Here is a 17,509-nt window from a genome sequence, read left to right as displayed (position 1 = left end):
AACCACAAAGATTGTCCTTTTCAAAGTTACACGTTTTGTGCCAAATTCTCCCCAGGGCAACTTCCGTGGACACCTCTAAGGACCCCATTCACCCCAGGGCTCTAGATCCCTCTAATGTCCTCAGGTCAGATAGGGACTCCAGATAAGTACATTGTTCCCCCCTGCACACAGTACTGGGTTTTTTGCCCACGAGGGCATTCCAGTCCCAAACACGCAACAGTTTGGGAGGTCAGAAAGGAGTTGGGGGAGGGGGATGTCCAGGAGTAAATTCCTTCTATCCTTCTTCCAAGACCCATTCCCTTGAGCTAGAGCTGGGGTGTGCAGACGTCAGTCACTAGGGGGCGCTCGGCCACCACAGGGAACTCGTGAACTTGGGCGAGCCTAGTCTGCGTGAGGATGCGTATGTCAATGAGTGAGGTGGGGGGCGTGCAGAGAAAGAGAGAGAGCGAAAATGTGCGTGTGTGTGTGTGTGTGTGTGTGTGTGTAAGGGAAGAAGGCCAGGAGTCACTTCAGGATTCCAATAGACCTGTGCCCATCTCCCTACCCGTCCCTGTCCAGCTTCCCACCCTCCCCCTCTAATAGTCCCAGCAAAGGATTGCTCTCAGGGCCTGTCCGCACATAACCTCACTTTCCTGTTTTTCTCCCCCCTCAACATCCCGCAGGCGTGTATGTGTGTCTAGGCAGAGTTGTGTGTGGAGGGCACATGGATAATTTTCAGGCTGTGAACTCTAGTGGGGGTCGAGCTTTCCCTTCACGGTGGTGGGCTAGGGGCCCAGACTTCACTAGATGTCCCTGGGGAAGGCGGTGCCTAGCCTGAGGGACAGAGGCTCGGCCTTGCCCCGCCCCGGGGCGGGTCTGGAGGCGGGTCTTTGGTGGGGCGGGGCCAAGCCCTTTTTTTTCCAGTCGGCTGGTAGAGGAAAGAGCGCAGAGGCTTGGGGCAGCCGGGCTGCGAGGAGGCCGCGGCGCTGAGGGCGAGCCGAGCTGGCGGCAGCGGAGCTCTGTCGCGAGACGCAGCAGCGAGGCGGACTGTCCAGAGCACTCACCGGCCAGGGGTCTCTGCGCTGGAATTTGATATTCATTTATCCAGGGTTCACCACCCTCTTTTTTTCTTAAACATTTTTAAAACTATTGTTTCCCATTTTAATTTATTTTTGCTTCCCGTTCTCCACTTAAATCGGAACGACGGTTTGGGGAAGACTGCTTCTTTACTCCCCCAAATCACTTCGGATTTTGGAAACCACAAGAGAGAGAAAAGAGGTAGCGAGAGCTCCAGAGTGAAGTCGAGGAAGAGAGAGACGGGGTCAGAGAGCGCGCGAGCAAGCGAGCAGCTAGAGGGACAGGGGCAAAGTGAGTGACCTGCTTTTTGGGGTGACCGCCAGAGCGCAGCGTGAGCCCTCCCCCTCGGGATCCCGCATCAGACCAGTAGCGCTGACCGACAGACAGACACCGCCTCCAGCCCCAGCGCCCACCTCCTCCCAGGCAGGCGGCCGACAGTGGACGCGGCGGCGAGCCGCGGGCAGGACCCGGAGCCCGCTCCCGGAGGCGGGGTGGAGGGGTTCGGGGTTCGCGGCATTGCACTGAAACTTTTCGACCAACTTCTGGGCTGTTCTCGCTCCGGAGGAGCCGTGGTCCGCGCCGGGGGAGTCGAGCTGAGCGGAGCCGGGAGAAGTGCTAGCTCCGGCCGGGAGAAGCCGCGGCCAAAGGAGGGGGAGGAGGAAGAAGAGAAGGAAGAGGAGAGGGGGCCGCGGTGGCCACTCGGCTCTCGGAAGCCGGGCTCATGGACGGGTGAGGCGGCGGTGTGCGCAGACAGTGTTACAGCCGCGCGCGCGTCCCAGGCCCTGGCGCGGGCCTTGGCTCCAGGAGGAAAAGGAGCCCGCCAAGGCGCAGAGGAAAGCGGGCCGCCCCGCAGCCCGAGCCGGAGAGGGAGCGTGAGCAGAGCCGGCCCCGGCCGGGCCTCCGAAACCATGAACTTTCTGCTCTCTTGGGTGCATTGGAGCCTTGCCTTGCTGCTCTACCTCCACCATGCCAAGGTAAGCGACTGTGCCCGCCGGCTGCCGCGGGCTGCTGCGAGCGCCTCTCCCGGCTGGGGACGTGCGTGCGAGCGCGCGCGTGGGGGCTTCGTGACCCACGCGGGTCCTTGGGCACCAGGCGCGAGGCGTCCCCCTCTGTCGTCGTACGTGTAGGGGGAGGGGGCGAGTGCTAGGTGGGAGGGCGCCAGGATAGTCTCACCGCCCACGCGGGCCCTGCCCACCCACCAGAGTCACCGCACGTACGATCTGGGCCGAACAGCGGAGGGCGGGAGCCAGAGAAGGAGGCCGAGGGGGCTGGGCTTGCGCTGCGGCTGGCTGCTGAAGTTTGCTCCCCGCCGCGGGTTCCCGACGAACTGGAAGTCCGGGCAGCGGGGGCGGGAGCCAGAGCACAGCGGGTAGGGGGGTGCTCGGACCTTGGACCGCGGGAGGGCAGAGAGCATGGAGGGGGCAGGGCGCAGGCGAGACAGGGGGCTTGCTGTCACTGCCACTCCGTCTCTACGGCCCTCTCTTCGAGTTTGGGAAAAGTTTTGGGATGGATTGTTGCGGGGACCCCCCAGCCTGCTGGGCCACCTGCGCGGCGCCACTCCCGCCCGTCCTTGCTCGCGTCCCGCTCGGTGCCCGCCCTCCCCCGCCCGACCGGGCGCGCGCGGCGCGGAGCCGATTACATCAGCCCGGGCCTGGCCGGCCTCGTGTTCCCGGAGCCACGGCTGCTGGAGCCGGGAGCCCCGGGCAGCGAGCGAGCCCCTCCCCCCGCCGGCCCTCCGCGGGAAGGTGACCTCTCGAGGTAGCCCCAGTCCGGGGACTCAGAGAACCATCCATACCCCTTTCTATAGTCCCTGGCCCCTACGCTTGTCCTGTGCTGGGGGAAATTTCTGACGCCCCTTCCCCCTTTCCTCCTGTCCTCCCTAGTGTGGAGAGAAACCCGCACCACCCATTTATTTTTCACTTCTCTTTACTGAGGACCCATCTGACCCTTTCTGGCCCCAGAGTCCAGGGAAAGAAGGGTAACTGTCAGAAGTCGGGGTGCTAGAGCCCACCCAGGTGCTTTGTGGAAACTGTGTCCAAAGTCCTGACTTGGTGACCGGCTGCTTCCCTCCCTTCCCCAACAGTCCTAAGTGAGCTGTGCGTTAGCTTTTATGGGGTGGGCTCAGGGAGGGTCTGAAGACTATCATCATCCCACTCTACTTTTTGGAAAAATGGTTTGAAATTTTCTGTGACATGGGCAGCGTGGGACTAGCCCTTCCTGCACCTTGGGCAAAAGCTCCTGCCAGCCTTGCATACCCACTTTGTCCTGGCAAATCTGGGCTTTGGAGCAGGTGGTTTTTTGGAACTCCAAACTTGCCCACCCAATTTGCTTCTCAAAACCACTTAAGGGGTCCTTTTCAGCTCCTCCCTTCTGCCTTCACTCAGCCAGAGAGTGTCCCCTTGGAGAGGAGGCAAAAGGAAGGAAATGGGCAGGGGTCCCTGTCATCACCCAGAGTTCCTCAAACCCTGGCACAAAGGCCTTGGCTCCAGGCCTCCAAGTGGGGAGGAGGGGGAGGAGTGACTGCCTGGCCACAGAGTGACCTTCAGAGGCCCCCAGAGAAGGGCACCTGGCCCATCCCTGCCTAGAACCTCCCCTCTTGTGCCCCCTGGCCTTGGAGGGGGTTTAAAGTTTCTGTTCCTTTTCATTATTGGGGTTCAGGAGGAGTCAAGAGCTTAGGGAGAATGTCAGAGGTTTTAAGGGGGCTGTGGTTCAGAATCTAGGGGGTCCTTGAAGGGGTTGCAGTGGGAGGCTATCCAGCTGGGAGCCTGGAAACTGTTATCTGCCTTTGAGAGGGGCTTCCTCTGACCTTGGCCCTGAAGGAAAGTGTGGGGAACCTGGGTTAGGGTACATTGGGGATGTGTGTGTATGTGTGTGTGAGAGAGGGACAGAGGGAGGGAGGAAGTTAGTTATTCCCTCCCAGAGGGGTCTGGAGTTTCAAGCTGGCTTGAGTGCAGCTCTGATGCTGGGGACCTGCTCTACAGGAGGAGCAGGCAGGTGGGTGAGGAGTTGTCAGGCACTGGAGACCTCAGGAAGGACTAGAAGCCTCCCCTGCCAGCTGCTGTCAGGTCTACTGTCTGGCTTGTTGACCTTCACAGCTTCTTGAGTGGGGGGTGCAAGGAGGTCTTAGGCTGGGATAGAGCCAGGCACCCCCTGGGAATGCTAAGGAAGAAAAGGCTTCCCTGGATGCATTTGAGGAAGGCATCCAGGCCAGAGGGGCCTGGAGAGTAGGTGGGAGTGGGAAGCTAGTGGGGCTTTGGAAGTAGTACATGCAGCTCTGGAGAGACTGATGCCGGAGAGGAAATGGGTCTCTTTCTCCCCTGCAAGACTTCCTCTCAGGCTTCTACTCTAAGCAACCTATGGGTATGCTGAATCTTCCTGAGGACTAGAAGAGTTTGGCTGGGGGAGGGTGGTTGGTGCCCTTCGGTCCTCTGCACCCCCCTCCCTCTCCAACACCAGCTCACCCTGGTATTTGTCATGTCAGCAGGAGAAGGTCACCATGTTGTTTTTCTCGCCCCCAGTCCTTCCTTCCTGCCCCAGTCCAAATTTGTCCTCCTATTTGACCTTAATACTTACCCATGGCTTTGGACCAGGGAATCAGGGGGGCAGCTAGAGTGAGGCGAGGGCCCTGTGGGGAAAGGACAGAGGCCTGAACAGCACAGGATTTTGGTGTTTTCTTCCTGCATTGTGAGTTTCCCAGCCCCCAACATCTGGTTAGTCTTTAACTTACATGGATTTAGAATTGGAGCAGTCCAGGGGTGGTGGGCATGCTTTGGATCTGTGGGGACCCCAGCTATTCCTGTTCCACCCAGAAGCTTTGGAGAAGATAGAGGCTGTGGACTGGGAGGAAAGCGAGGGAGGGGGAGGGGCCCCGTGGCTGGGCCTTTGCACCCCTGCCCCTCCCTATGCCCATGCCAATGCCTTGCTGTTTTGTGTTGTTCTCAGTGGTCCCAGGCTGCACCGATGGCAGAAGGAGAGCAGAAACCCCATGAAGGTGAGTCCCTCTGGCTTTTGGATGGGGTCCCCGGGAGGCAGGGAAGGTCCAAATCCTCCTTTTCAGACCTGGGGCGGGGGGAGGGGTGCAGGAATATGAGAAGCAAGACAGAGGTGGGTACCATGAGGTTAGCCCTTCGGTTTCTTAAGGTCCCTTCTCTGTTCAGGTCTGTGCTGGAAGTCAGACTTGTTGCTTTTGTCTTCAGCTCCTTCTAGTAAAATTTTATTTGCAGAAGGAGCTGTAAGCACGGACCAGGAAGGTAGTGCCCGTTTGGGGATTCCTGATATCAAGGGAGGTATCCCTTGTGCTCCCCTTTCCTGGGGAGGATGGATGTTCCATGTCACTTCCTACCCAGCCATGGGCCCATGTGTGGGGGCCGTGGCCCTTCCTGTGTGAGCTGGAGGTTCCAGGGGCCCAGGCTAATAGACACCCTGCTACCCTGCTGCCGTTGGCATTCCTTCAGGGGTGGAGAAAGCCCTGCTGGTCTGTATGGGTGCTGTGAACTTCCCTGCCAGGCCAGCAGAGGGCTGGCTGAAACTCCCAGGCGCCCCGCCCCCCTGCCCAACCCTGAGTCTGCCTGCCTTTTGTTCCACTGTGGTTTGGAGTACGGGGAGCCTCCCATTTCTCTGGGGACGCCCTGGCTCTCCCCACCACTGAGTGTGGCCTCTGCTCCAGCCTGATGCCACTCCCCATGCTCCCCTCCTCTGAGGAGGGAAGGCCCTGGGGTCTTCTTCCTGGGCGAGTTTCTGTGACTCAAATCCAGTGTGGCTGCAGTGGCCGCCAGGGGTGGTGATGCCCAGCCGGTTCTGCCTCCTCCTTCGCCACCCCAGGAGCCCTTTCCTTTGGCCCAGGGACTGGCTTTCTGCCACTCCCTGTCCTATGCCACCGACAGGCCCCCACTCCCAGTGCACCACCCACCCCCTTTAGCTTCCCAGTGGTCTCTGTGGTCTGGGAGAGGCAAGACAAATGGTCTTTGTTTGTTAGAGAAAAGGTTGTCTGCCATAAATAAGGAAAACCACGAAAGACTGGTGTTGGAGAGCATGTGCATACACCCCGGACAAAAGAGGACAGCCTTCCTTGCAGCAGGGACTGGGCTGCAGGGGTGCTGGAGCTGCCCTCTCACCTCCTGTGCATGGGCCTTGGGGATTATAAAGAGAAGCTGTTCAAAGGCATGCCCAGCCTGGGTCTGTACCTTAGCTATCAGCACCACTGCCCAGGCCGGACCTGTCTGCTGTCTCCTCCTGGGTGGGGCTTCAGGCCTGGGCCACCTCTGTCCCATGCATGATGAAAGATTAGTTAACAAATTCTAGATTAGTCATCTTCTTCAGTATAGACTTGGCTTAAAAAATGACTTTTTCAGACCCCTGGTTTCATTTACTCTCTTTTGACCATGCTTTCCCTTAATCCTTTGGGGACAGAGAAGAATTCTGTCTGGATATGAGTAGAGATCCCAGGGAAGGTAGGAGGCTGTCTTGGTCCCCCTCCCCCACTGTTCTTTCACTTTTGATATCCCTGGCCTTCTCCCCACCTTCTCCTCAATACTCCAAGTTCTCCCCAACCAACTTACAGTGTACATATCCCTGGGTCTCATTTTCCTTTACCCTTCTGGAAAAAAAAAATAACAAGCCTTAGAGGTATGTGTGTGTGCGGGGGGCTGCTCTGGTCCCTGGGTGGGGGGCAGTAGTGTATTGGGGTGTGCACTTAAGAAGCCTTGGTGAAGTTCCAAACTTTTTTCCACTCAGAGTGAGAAAAGAGTAGTTGTTCTCAGTGCTGGAAATGGGAAGCCAACTCCCCACATTTCAGCCTCTGTTTCAGTGTCTTTAGAGATCGGGCCAACCCACTTACACAGTTGAGCAGAGTTGGAGGCCCAGAGAGGGGAGGGACAGGCCCAAGGTCACCTCAAGTCATGGCCAAAGCCTAAGCCTCCTTGCTGGCTGGTATTACTTCTTCCTTCCCGTGTAGGGGAGCTCATTTCGTGGGCAGGCTTGCTATGTGGTGGCAGTGGAACTGTGATGGGGAGTGGCAGGCTGGGCCACAGTTTGAAGTAGTCATGCCGGGAGTCCTGCATTTATTTATTCTCAAGGGCCCCGCCCCTATGGCCCAAAATTACCCCTTCATGCTCCAGTGCACCCCAGGCTCTGTGGTCAGCCTGGGAAACTGTCTTTATCCTGGTCTCCCTCCAGATCAGCATCTAGAAATGCTCCCTGGCTGCGGCAGCACCGCTTTTTCCATGATGCAAGCAGTTTGCCCTCTTGGGCGGGGTCAGTAGTGGCTGGCAGGGCCCTCACGGTGTGCCGGCCCACTGCCACCTGCTGGTACTTCCTCAGTCCATTTCTTGGGGGGACCAGCAGCTGGCTAGGTGCTTTCAGAAGCTTCTCTTTTGCATGGCATAGGCTTGGGAAGGCTCTGGGGCCCATTCTAACTGTCCTGTTAATTAGCGGTGTGGCCTTGTGGCAGGTTACATAGCCTCTCTGAGCCTCCAGCTCCCCATTTGTAAGATGAGGCCCCCATAGTAGTAATATCACAGGGGAGCACTGTTTAGATAGCTATGAATGATGCCCGACAAGGAGTCAGTAAATGGTTAGGGTTCGTCTGTTATGGCCCCATCTGTTGGGAGGATATAGGAAAATGGAGAGCAGCTTGGCAAAGCCGGCTGTTCTTCCTCTCAGGTGAAGCTTAGCACACCCCCAAAAGGTATACCCACACTCACACTGTCCTCTGGCATTAACATTGGCTCAGGAATTTGCTTGGCTGTCACGGTGAGACAGGGATTTAGATGTGGCAGGCCATCTGCCCTGGAACTCGAAAGCTTGTGTGATCAGTACAATGAAAACAGACTTCACTAGCGATGGTGGGCAGCTTAGGGAAGGGCTTCAACTCAGGAGAAGGGATCTAAGTTAGATTTTGGAAGGACTTTCCTGATAGTGAATACCTCTCATGGAAGCCCCAAGGAGAGGCTTACAGAGCTGGGTGAGTCACCTGCTGGGCTCACGTGTCACTCCATCCCATGCAGTGGTGAAGTTCCTGGATGTCTACCAGCGCAGCTACTGCCGTCCAATAGAGACCCTGGTGGACATCTTCCAGGAGTATCCAGATGAGATCGAGTTCATTTTCAAGCCATCCTGTGTGCCCCTGATGCGGTGCGGGGGCTGCTGTAACGATGAGGGCCTAGAGTGCGTGCCCACCCAGGAGTTCAACATCACTATGCAGGTGAGCCTCTGTGGGGGTGGGGGAGGGGAGGAGGCGGGGGGGCTTACTTTTTGCAACAGGTGGTTTGGGCCTTTTCCTTGGAAGCTTGTAGTAGGAGGAACTAGACTTGCCTTGTCGGGCTCCTGCCCCTGAGTTGGGGTTGGGGTGGGGAGGTGTGGTGTGGTGGGGTCTTATCTACCTCGGTTCCCAGCCCAAATCCCCAAACTCCCACCACCTCCTCTGCCTTTGCTCCCGAGGCTCAGGAGGGGGCTGCTGCCTTTGATAAGAGCCCTTCTCTTTATCCCTTGGAGAGAGCCTGGGGGCCCTCCTTCCTTGGGGGCCTTGTTGGGGAGCTGGGTGAACCTGGTCTGTGAAGAGTTAAAAGCTGGTCTTTGTGTACCTCTTGGTACCTTTGGGTTGCGAGTGGGAGGGAACTCAGACACTGGGGGTAGGTGGCTCTCAGGGAGCTTCTAGGGGTGCATCAGGGTGGGGCCTAGAAGGGATGAAAGCAGGAGAGGGGATGGGAACCTATAAGAACCCAGGACCCGGATTCCCAGCCTAGCCAACCCTTGCAGCCACGTCTGCCCTCAAGAGGAAGAGAGGCTCCTTGAGGCCAGCAGGGTTGGGAGAGTTGGGGTGGCCGGAGGCTCTTTTCTACTAGAGCCTTTGGTCCCCCTGCCTCTACCACCCATCCCTGCTCTGTAGAGCCCCTGGGTGCTGAGTGGCAGGAGCCCTGGGGTGCCCCTCTGGGTATGGCTGGCTGGGTCACTAACCTCTATGATCTGCTTCCTTCCCCTCTAGATCATGCGGATCAAACCTCACCAAGGCCAACACATAGGAGAGATGAGCTTCCTACAGCACAGCAAGTGTGAATGCAGGTGAGGACCAAGGTGCCCATTCATTCATTAATTTATCCAGCAAACAGCCATGGTCCCCACCGGAGTGAAGCACATTGTACTTGTTAACCCATGTCCACCTTCCAGCTGTGTGGCCTTGGGTATTTCACGTCAGCGTGCCTCAGTTTCCACATCTGTAAAATGAGCACCATAATTGAACGTACCTCCTAGGGTTGTTGCAAGGATTAAAGGAGTTATTACATGTGAAGGGATTAAAACACAGTTGCTGTATCATAAATGTTAAGTTTTTACTACTATAATCTCTACTGTTATCTGCACCATTGTAACTCTTCTGTTTTTGTTTTTTCTTTTTCTCTTTCTCTTCCCATTGCAGACCAAAGAAAGATAAAGCAAGGCAAGAAAAGTAAGTGGTTTTGACTTTAGCACTTCTCCCGCTCTTTGGCCGGTTGTCTTGGTTTGGGGCTTCTGGCTTCCTCAGTTGGGGGCTCTGATGGCCTCCCCTGGTCAGGGAGTTGGTTTCTTGGGGGTCTTGTGGTGGAAGCAGGGACATGGAGCCAGTTCCAGGCTTGTGGCTCCAGGGTTAGTGAGAAAACCCAGCCTGGAACTTGATGTTTCTCTTGAAAAACAAACAAACAAACAAACAAACAAACAAACAAAAAACAAAACCAGTGCTGTCAGGTGTCCAGGTCTCTCCTGGGTAGTCCTTGCTGATTCGGTGTCTCAGGCCAGTGTGGATGCTGGCTTCCTGGCTTGCCTGGGATCCATAGTAGGGGAGAGAGTGGGTGACACGCCAGCTTTTGTGTGTCAGAGGCAGCAGTTTCTTTTGGTGGCTATTGTGGCAGTGCAGTTGGATTTGGGGCCACTGGGGGGTTTCATAGTACATGCCTTCCTGCAGGAGTGGGGCTGGCAGCAGACACAAGCCCTCTTGGCTGGGCAGGAAAAGTGCCATGTTAGCCATTTCCTGAGGCTTCCGGGTGCCCAGTATGGAGGGTTGGGTTAGGATGGGGTTGGGGGCAAAGTCTGGGAGCAGTGAGCTTTTGGAGGAGGGCAGTGGGCATTGATTAGAATGAGCATGCAGGGAGGAGAGACTGAGAGAGAGCACCCATGCCCTGTCCCCCCACCTTCCTGTCTGCCCTGCCACTCTGGGACAGACAGGAATTCTCCTAAGCCTTGACCCCTTGCCTCTTCCCTAAGTCCCCAGCTGCACTAGAATGATTTGGGAGAATAGGCTCAGGGAGAGGGAGTGAGAGCATGGAGCGAGCGTGCAGACTGTTCTTCCATCCTTCTAGTGCTTTCTCCCAAGGGGAACAGACTCGCCCTCTCCTCCATCCCTTCTGCCCCTCCCTTCTCCCCCTGTGATAGACATGCTGAGTGTTTTCTCTGGGGTTAGCAGGAGTGGAGAGTGCTGGCTCCCTTGAGGGGGGCAAGCTGTAGCCTGTCCCCGTTGCCCGTTCCCCAAACGCCTGCTTTGCCCACAGGGAGAGCCGGGGCTCGCCTGGGCTCGGAAGAGTCTGGCGAGATGGTGCAGCTGGGGAGAGAACTCCCTGCCAAGCACTGCTAGGCCCCTCCCCCAGCCTCCCTTCCCTGCCCGCTGACCCTGCCACCTCCTGCCCCCTCTTTAGACACCCAGCCCCATTCCCAGCCCAGGTACTGAGCAGGCTATTGCCTTTCATGAGCTGCTCTGAATTTTGTGCCAGCTCCTAAGGTAATGTCCCCGCCCGCCACCTGCTAGGATTCCCAGAAGCACAGCACCTGGAGAGACCCCCTTGCTATTGCATTTGGGGAGGAAGGCAGGCGGTGCTGGACACGGCCTTCCCCTCACTCTGCATCAGGTCAGGAATCTGACCTTCTCTCAAACTCTGGCCTGGCTCTTATACCCTGCCTGACCTTCAGGATCAGACTTGTACAGGGCAGCTGAGAACCTGCCCTCAGGGCCAGATGCCCTGCCTGAGACCAGGAGCCCTATGATCCTATAGATGTTTGGATCCTGTGCCCTCCAGTCTCTGCTCCCTACCCCATGCCTTGCCAGGGGCTGAGATTGCCACCCCAGGGTGGGCAGAGTGAGGAGGAGGAGCCATGGGGGAAGCGGCCCTAAATAGGAGTGCCACTTACACACCTTCCTGAGGTCGCATGCCTCCTCGGCGCCTGCTCCCGAGAGCGGGCCTGTTTGGCTTTGTCTCACTCCTTCCCACCCGTGATCCCCTCGCTCCTTCCTTTGCTCTCCCCTCCCCCCTCGCTCTTTCTCTGGTCTGTCTCTGTTTTTTTATTTTCCAGAAAATCAGTTCCAGGAAAGGGAAAGGGGCAAAAACGAAAGCGCAAGAAATCCCGGTATAAGCCCTGGAGCGTGTACGTTGGTGCCCGCTGCTAACTCCCTGGAGTCCCCTGGCCCCCAATCAAACCCCTGCCTGCAGTAACCCCTAACCCTGCTTTCGTCCCTTGGCCCCTCCCTGGCTCTTGCCCCTCCCTCCCAGACCCAGTGTCTCTCTCTCACTCTCATTCCACTAATTGGCACCAACGGGTAGACTTTGTGGTGGTGTTGCTGGTCCAGGGATGGGGTGGGGGGTTGGCCAAGTGGGCCTGGAGGATTCACGGAGGGGCCTCTGGCTTGGCTGGGCACCGACTTTCTCTCACCCACGGGGCACTGGTGGTGGACCCATGTTGGCACAGGGGCTGGGCACTGGGGCCTGCTCACCCAACTGGTTTCCACTGCTCTAGGCTTCTGAACATGTCTGCAAGCTGAGGGTGGTGGGGAGGGCAGAGACGATGCGAGGAGGGGGTGCGATGGCAGAAAGTGGCTTGTTGGGGGCTGAAGGAGGAGCTCGGGAGGATCAGGCACCATATGGTGGCCCTTTCTGGTCTGGGAGAAGTACCTTGGCTTCTCAGGGACTTGGGGCCTCAATTCTAGCCCAACCCATGGTACCCACATGTGGAAGTCTCCCTGTAGGGCCACTTCCTCTGGGTTGGAGGCTGTGGTGGGCCCTGTAGCTGATGGTGGCCTAGCCCCTGGACAGTGCCTCTGAACTTGACTTCCCGTCATGCCCTATATTCAAGCCACCTTTGGAAGGGCCTGGGTCTGAGCCCTTGCCCACTGTCTTCAGCAGGTGAAGGGTCAAGGTGTGTTTTGTGGGGGGCAGCTGCAACTGGGGCCCTGTGGCCCAATACGTGTCCACATCTTCCAGGGACACAGCCCCGCCCCATATGGCAGCCCTCTCCCTGCACTTTCTGCCGGCCTGTGCCCTCCTCTTCCTGCAGGCGGGCGTCCTAGCCAGTGCTGCCTCTTTCCGCCGCTCTCTCTGTCTTTGCTGCAGTGCTCAGATCCTTCCAGGACGTGGAAGGACGCGGGGCCGGCGAGCCGGGAGGGGTGCTGCTGCGGACGTGACAAGGGGGTGTTGCATGGGTTTTTTTCTCTCTCTCTGCTGATGCTCTAGCTTAGATGTCTTTCCTTTTGCCTTTTTGCAGTCCCTGTGGGCCTTGCTCAGAGAGGAGAAAACATTTGTTTGTACAAGATCCGCAGACGTGTAAATGTTCCTGCAAAAACACAGACTCGCGTTGCAAGGCGAGGCAGCTTGAGTTAAACGAACGTACTTGCAGGTTGGTTCCCAGAGGGTGAGCGAGCGAGTCAGAGAGGGACATCACATCGCAGACATGGGGAGAGAGAGAGAGACAGAGCGAGCGTGTGAGCTTGAGAGGGGCCAGATGCTGGCTGGGCTTCTAGCTGCCTGCCTGGCGACTGCTGCCTCCTCTGCTGTCAAGGACCCGTGGGGCCAAGGACGCGGGGCCTGCCTGGCGGGGCCTGCTTGGAGGTTGCCCTGGCTACCTGAACGGGTAGGCTGGTGTGGCTTGACGTGGTGGTGTGGACGCAAGCTGTGTGTTGTGTCCTGTGGTCCTGCTGCTTGTGGTGGCCATCAGTGCTGAGGTTGTGCTAATGCCGAGACACGGAGAGCCCTTCCAGTGTGGAACGATGGCAACCAAGTGTAGGCATTGTTGTGAGGCCTTGCCGGTCCAGTCATCATGGCTAACTCCTCTCCTCCAGTGTGTCTCCATGGGGCCAGGATTGATTCTCCCGCTCAGTCTGGGGCCCCTGGAGGGATCTGTTGTGGTTTAGGATGGGGCAGTTCTTACACAGTGCAGGAGATTTAGGATCCAAGGATGCCTTAATCCTGCACCATTCACGAGGACCCTAAACAGCCTACACATTTCTAAATGCTCCTGGGAAGGGTGGAGGGAGGGGCCGTGCTCACTCTCCTCACATGAGTCTGACCTCCTGAAGCATGGGGTATCCCCAGGTGTCTGGGGCCCTGTGGCCCAATATGTGTCCACATCTTCCTGGGACACATGTGGGGATTAAGTCCATGGTGGGGACTAAGGAAGCATCAAGTGCATGAGTGAACGCGACCTGGCCAAGTTCAGCAGTGGCGAAGTCAGGAGCACAGGGCTGTGATGGACGGCTGGCAGTCTGATGTCTGGGCTGGAGTTCTTTATGCCCAAGTGGTCTGGGATTAGGGGGCTTTTTGGGGGGGTGACTTAGGTGGGGCCAGACTCCCCAGCTGGTCCAGAGGCTCCTTGGAGTGTACGCTGCTCCTTCTCCAGTCTGCTTCTGTGACTGGTGGGTACTCAGGCAGTGCTGGGGACCAGGCCTTCGTGGCTGGAGTTCCATGTGTCTTGGTGCTGTGTGAAAGCAGGAAGAGTATATTAGTGCTGGATGGGGGCTCTGGATGAGGGGGTTCAGTTCTTCAGGAGGCCTTGAGGAAGTTAAGGAACTTGGCATTTGGGGGTTTTTCTGGTGATTCCTCTGCAGAGGAACTGTCTGGGAGGGAGATATGTGAGGTGACCTTACCCCATGCCCAAGCTGGCTGTGTCTGGGAAGTTTGGTTCCCAAGGTTGGAGGCTTAGGACTTGACCTAAGGCAGCGTGTGTTCTGTCTTCTTCACCCAGGGAGGAGAGTAAAAGACAAGGCAGGGCAGGGACACGACGAGAAAGTTCTTGGTGGTCCCCTCTGCTTCAGTGAGAAAAGCAAAGCCACTGAGCTGTCTCTGTCCAGCCTGTTGGAAAGGACAAGCAGCCTGCACCTAGGCCTGCAGCTCCAGAGAGAAGAGGCCTGCAGCCAAGGCCGGGACAGGGCATGGGGTCGGAGGGGTTTCCCTGGCTTCCTGGGGCCCCGTGCCCTTCCACTCCCCTCCCTTGGGGACTTCCTGTCCCCAGAGCAGGCTCCCTTTCTCTGGCCACTTTGGTTCCCTGGCTCAAGGTATTCTTGTGCCCCAAACTAGCCCTAAGAGACTGAACTGAAAAATCTCCTGCACAAACCTCCTCCTGGCTAACTTTGCCCAACTTGGTCACCCATCGGCTATAGAAGTGCCAAGTAGAGCCTGGTGTTCACCTGTAATCCCAGTGACATGGGAGGCTGAGGCAGGAGGAGGACTACAAGTTTGAGGCCAGCCTCAGCAATTTAGGAAGACCCTGTCTCAAAATAAAAGATTTAAGAGGAATGGGGATGTAGTTTAGTGGTAAAGTGCCCTGGGTTCAATCCCCAGTGCCAAAAAAAAAAAAAAAGGAAAGAAATGTCACGCGGGGCTGTCTGTTGGTACTTGCTCATTTGTTGTTTTGTGCGGTGTTTCCATGTCTTTGTCTTGAGCATGGCTGCTGCTGGGACTAGGGCTTCTCGAGGGTGGGGCTGGGTGTCTCCCTCCCAAGGAGGCTTCCTGTCCCAGGACTGCAGGTTCCCTGTCATCAGCTCCTACGACAACGCAGGGACCCAAGGGCTCCCAGGAACGGGGAAGCTGCTTGCCTCATCCCAGGCCACCCCTCCTGGCCCTAACCTAGTCTTTGTCTTGCGATGTCCCGTAGATGTGACAAGCCAAGGCGGTGAGCCAGGCTGGAGGAAGGAACCTGCCTCAGAGTTTCGGGAACCAGACCTCTCACCAACAAAGACTGATACAGAATGACTGAGACTAACCACGCCGCCACCACACCGTCGCCATCAACAGAAGTCCTTAATCCAGAAACCTGAAATGAAGGAAGAGGGGACTCTGCGCAGAGCACTTTGGGTCCGGAGGGTGAGACTCCGGCAGAAGCATTCCCGGGCGGGTGACCAAGCACGGTCCCACTTGGAATTGGATTTGTCATTTTATTTTTCTTGCTGCTAAATCACCGAGCCCGGAAGATTAGAGAGTTTTATTTCTGGGATTCCTGTAGACACACCCACCCACATACATACATTTATATATATATATATATATATATATATTATATATATATGAAAGTAAATATATATATTTTATATATATAAAATATATATATTCTGTTTTTAAATTAACTTTGCTAATGTTATTGGTGTCTTCACTGGATGTATTTGACTGCTGTGGACTTCAGTTGGGAGGAGAATGTCCCTACCCAGATGCCGACAGGGAAGAGGAAGGGACAAGAGACTCTGGCATGTTTTTTTTTTTTTTTTTTTTTTTTGGGGGTCCCTCTTAGGGAAGCCAGGGTCCTCTCCTTTGCCCAGGATCTTGCAAGGCCAGGGTGTGGGGGCAAATTTGGCTCATTTCTGGGGACACCGACAAACCCAGCCCTGGCCCCAAGCCTCTACCTTGAGTCAAACCAACAGAAAACCTAAAGACAGGTACAGGGACAAGGACACTGGTTCTGACCAGGAGTTTGGGGAGCCTCAGGACTGGGTGTGCTTTGTGGCTCCCCATCAATGCTGCAAGGGCATTCTGTCCCCCGGGGGCACTGCCTGAAGATGCAGGAGCCCGGGCAGTCTTCACCTACTCTCACCTGCTTCTGAGTCACCCAGGAGGCCACCAAGAGGTGTCCTCAAGCGAGAGGTGTCCTCAAGAAGAGAAGAGACATTGGTGGAAGAAGCAGCCGGTGATCGCTCCTCCTCCTGGGATTCCCCTTATCCTCTCCTCACCCCACATTCCGGGGTGCAGCCGAGGACCTCAGGTCCTCAGACCATTGAAACCACTAGTTCTGTCCCCAGGAGACCTGGCTGTGTGTGTGTGTGTGTGTGTGTGTGTGTGTGTGTGGTTAATCTTTCCCCTGTCCCCTGACCTGTCACTTCCTGAGGCTAAGAGAGACCAGGCAGGATCCACATGCCCACCACTGAGGCAGAGAAAGAGAAAGTCTTTTATATACGGTACTTATTTAATATCCCTTTTTAATTAGAAATTAAAACAGTTAATTTAATTAAAAGAGTAGGGTTTTTTTTCAGTATTCTTGGATAATATTTAATTTCAACTATTTATGAGATGTATCTCTTGCTCTTTCTCTCGCTCTTTTTGTATTGGTTTTTGTGTGTAAAATCCATGTTTCCAATCTCTCTCCCTGATCGGTGACAGTCACTAGCTTGTCCTGAACAGATATTTAATTTTGCTAACACAGTCCTGCCCTCCCCTGTGCCCTAGTTCCCTACCACACATTCCTTTGAAATAAGGTTTCAATATACATTTACATACTATATATATATGTGGCAACTTGTGTTTGTGTGTGTGTATATATATATATATATATATATATATATATGTTTATGTATATATGTGATTCTGATAAAATAGACATTGCTATTCTGTTTTTTATATGTAAAAACAAAACAAGAAAAAATAGAGAATTCTACATACTAAATCTCTCTCCTTTTTTAATTTTAATATTTGTTATCATTTATTTATTGGTGCTACTGTTTATCCGTAATAATTGTGGGGGAAAAAGATATTAACATCACGTCTTTGTCTCTAGTGCAGTTTTTCGAGATATTCCGTAGTACATATTTATTTTTAAACAACAACAAAGAAATACAGATATATCTTAAAAAAAAAAAAGCATTTTGTATTAAAGAATTTAATTCTGATCTCAAAGCTCCTCTTGGTCTCTCCTTCTCCATTGAATCCTTGTTCAGACTTCCTCCCACCCTCCTCCCTTGGGGAACACAGCGGCGTCTGTCTTAAGGAAAGGGGTCACTGGGATGTACGATATGGGGAAACCCATGTCCTGTGCTGGGGGCCAGAGTCTTGCTTTCTGGCTGGGCTGGCCCTGGAGGTCCCTGTCCACCTGCTGTCTTGTGGGGAGCTCTGGGAATGGGTGGAGGGGGCTCAACTCCCTTGCAATGAAAAGAGCTCCTCAGACACCTGGCCCCGGTCAAGAAAGGAACTGGTTGTCTCCACCCCGGCTGCACTGGAGACAGGAATGGGCCATGTTTGGCTGTGGGGTCTTGTTGTCTATAGCCTGCTGGGAGCGAGAAGGGTATAATTTCTTTAATTTAGTTTTACGTAACATGTCTTGGAGTTTTCTGACCCTCAGAAAGAGCTCTGGAGCACTGGTTGATACCGTGGGGACTCCTTTTCTTCCCTTGCTGCATAAGCGCTTCCCTCGTGTCCTGGTCCTGGGGAAGGGGATACCTGCCTGGGTCTTTGGCATTGCTGAA

General features: G+C 55.4%; 1 protein-coding gene across 1 annotated transcript; it reads left to right on the top strand.

The window, feature by feature from the left end:
• The first annotated feature begins 396 nt into the window (after positions 1–396).
• On the top strand, positions 397–16,943 carry Vegfa (vascular endothelial growth factor A). Its single transcript, XM_046426115.2, has 9 exons — positions 397–400; positions 1,393–2,030; positions 4,999–5,047; positions 8,061–8,257; positions 9,038–9,114; positions 9,467–9,496; positions 11,368–11,439; positions 12,553–12,684; positions 14,938–16,943. The coding sequence occupies exons 1-9, from the start codon at positions 397–399 to the stop codon at positions 14,957–14,959; spliced, it is 1,221 nt and encodes a 406-aa protein (XP_046282071.2). The 3' UTR covers positions 14,960–16,943.
• Positions 16,944–17,509: the final 566 nt, after the last annotated feature.

This window comes from Marmota monax, unplaced genomic scaffold, assembly GCF_021218885.2.
Source record: "Marmota monax isolate L192 unplaced genomic scaffold, Marmota_monax_Labrador192_F-V1.1 WCK01_AAM20220418_F8-fsc00187, whole genome shotgun sequence".
In the NCBI taxonomy this organism is placed as follows: Eukaryota; Metazoa; Chordata; class Mammalia; order Rodentia; family Sciuridae; genus Marmota; species Marmota monax.
This window is presented reverse-complemented; position numbering and strand designations above follow the sequence as displayed.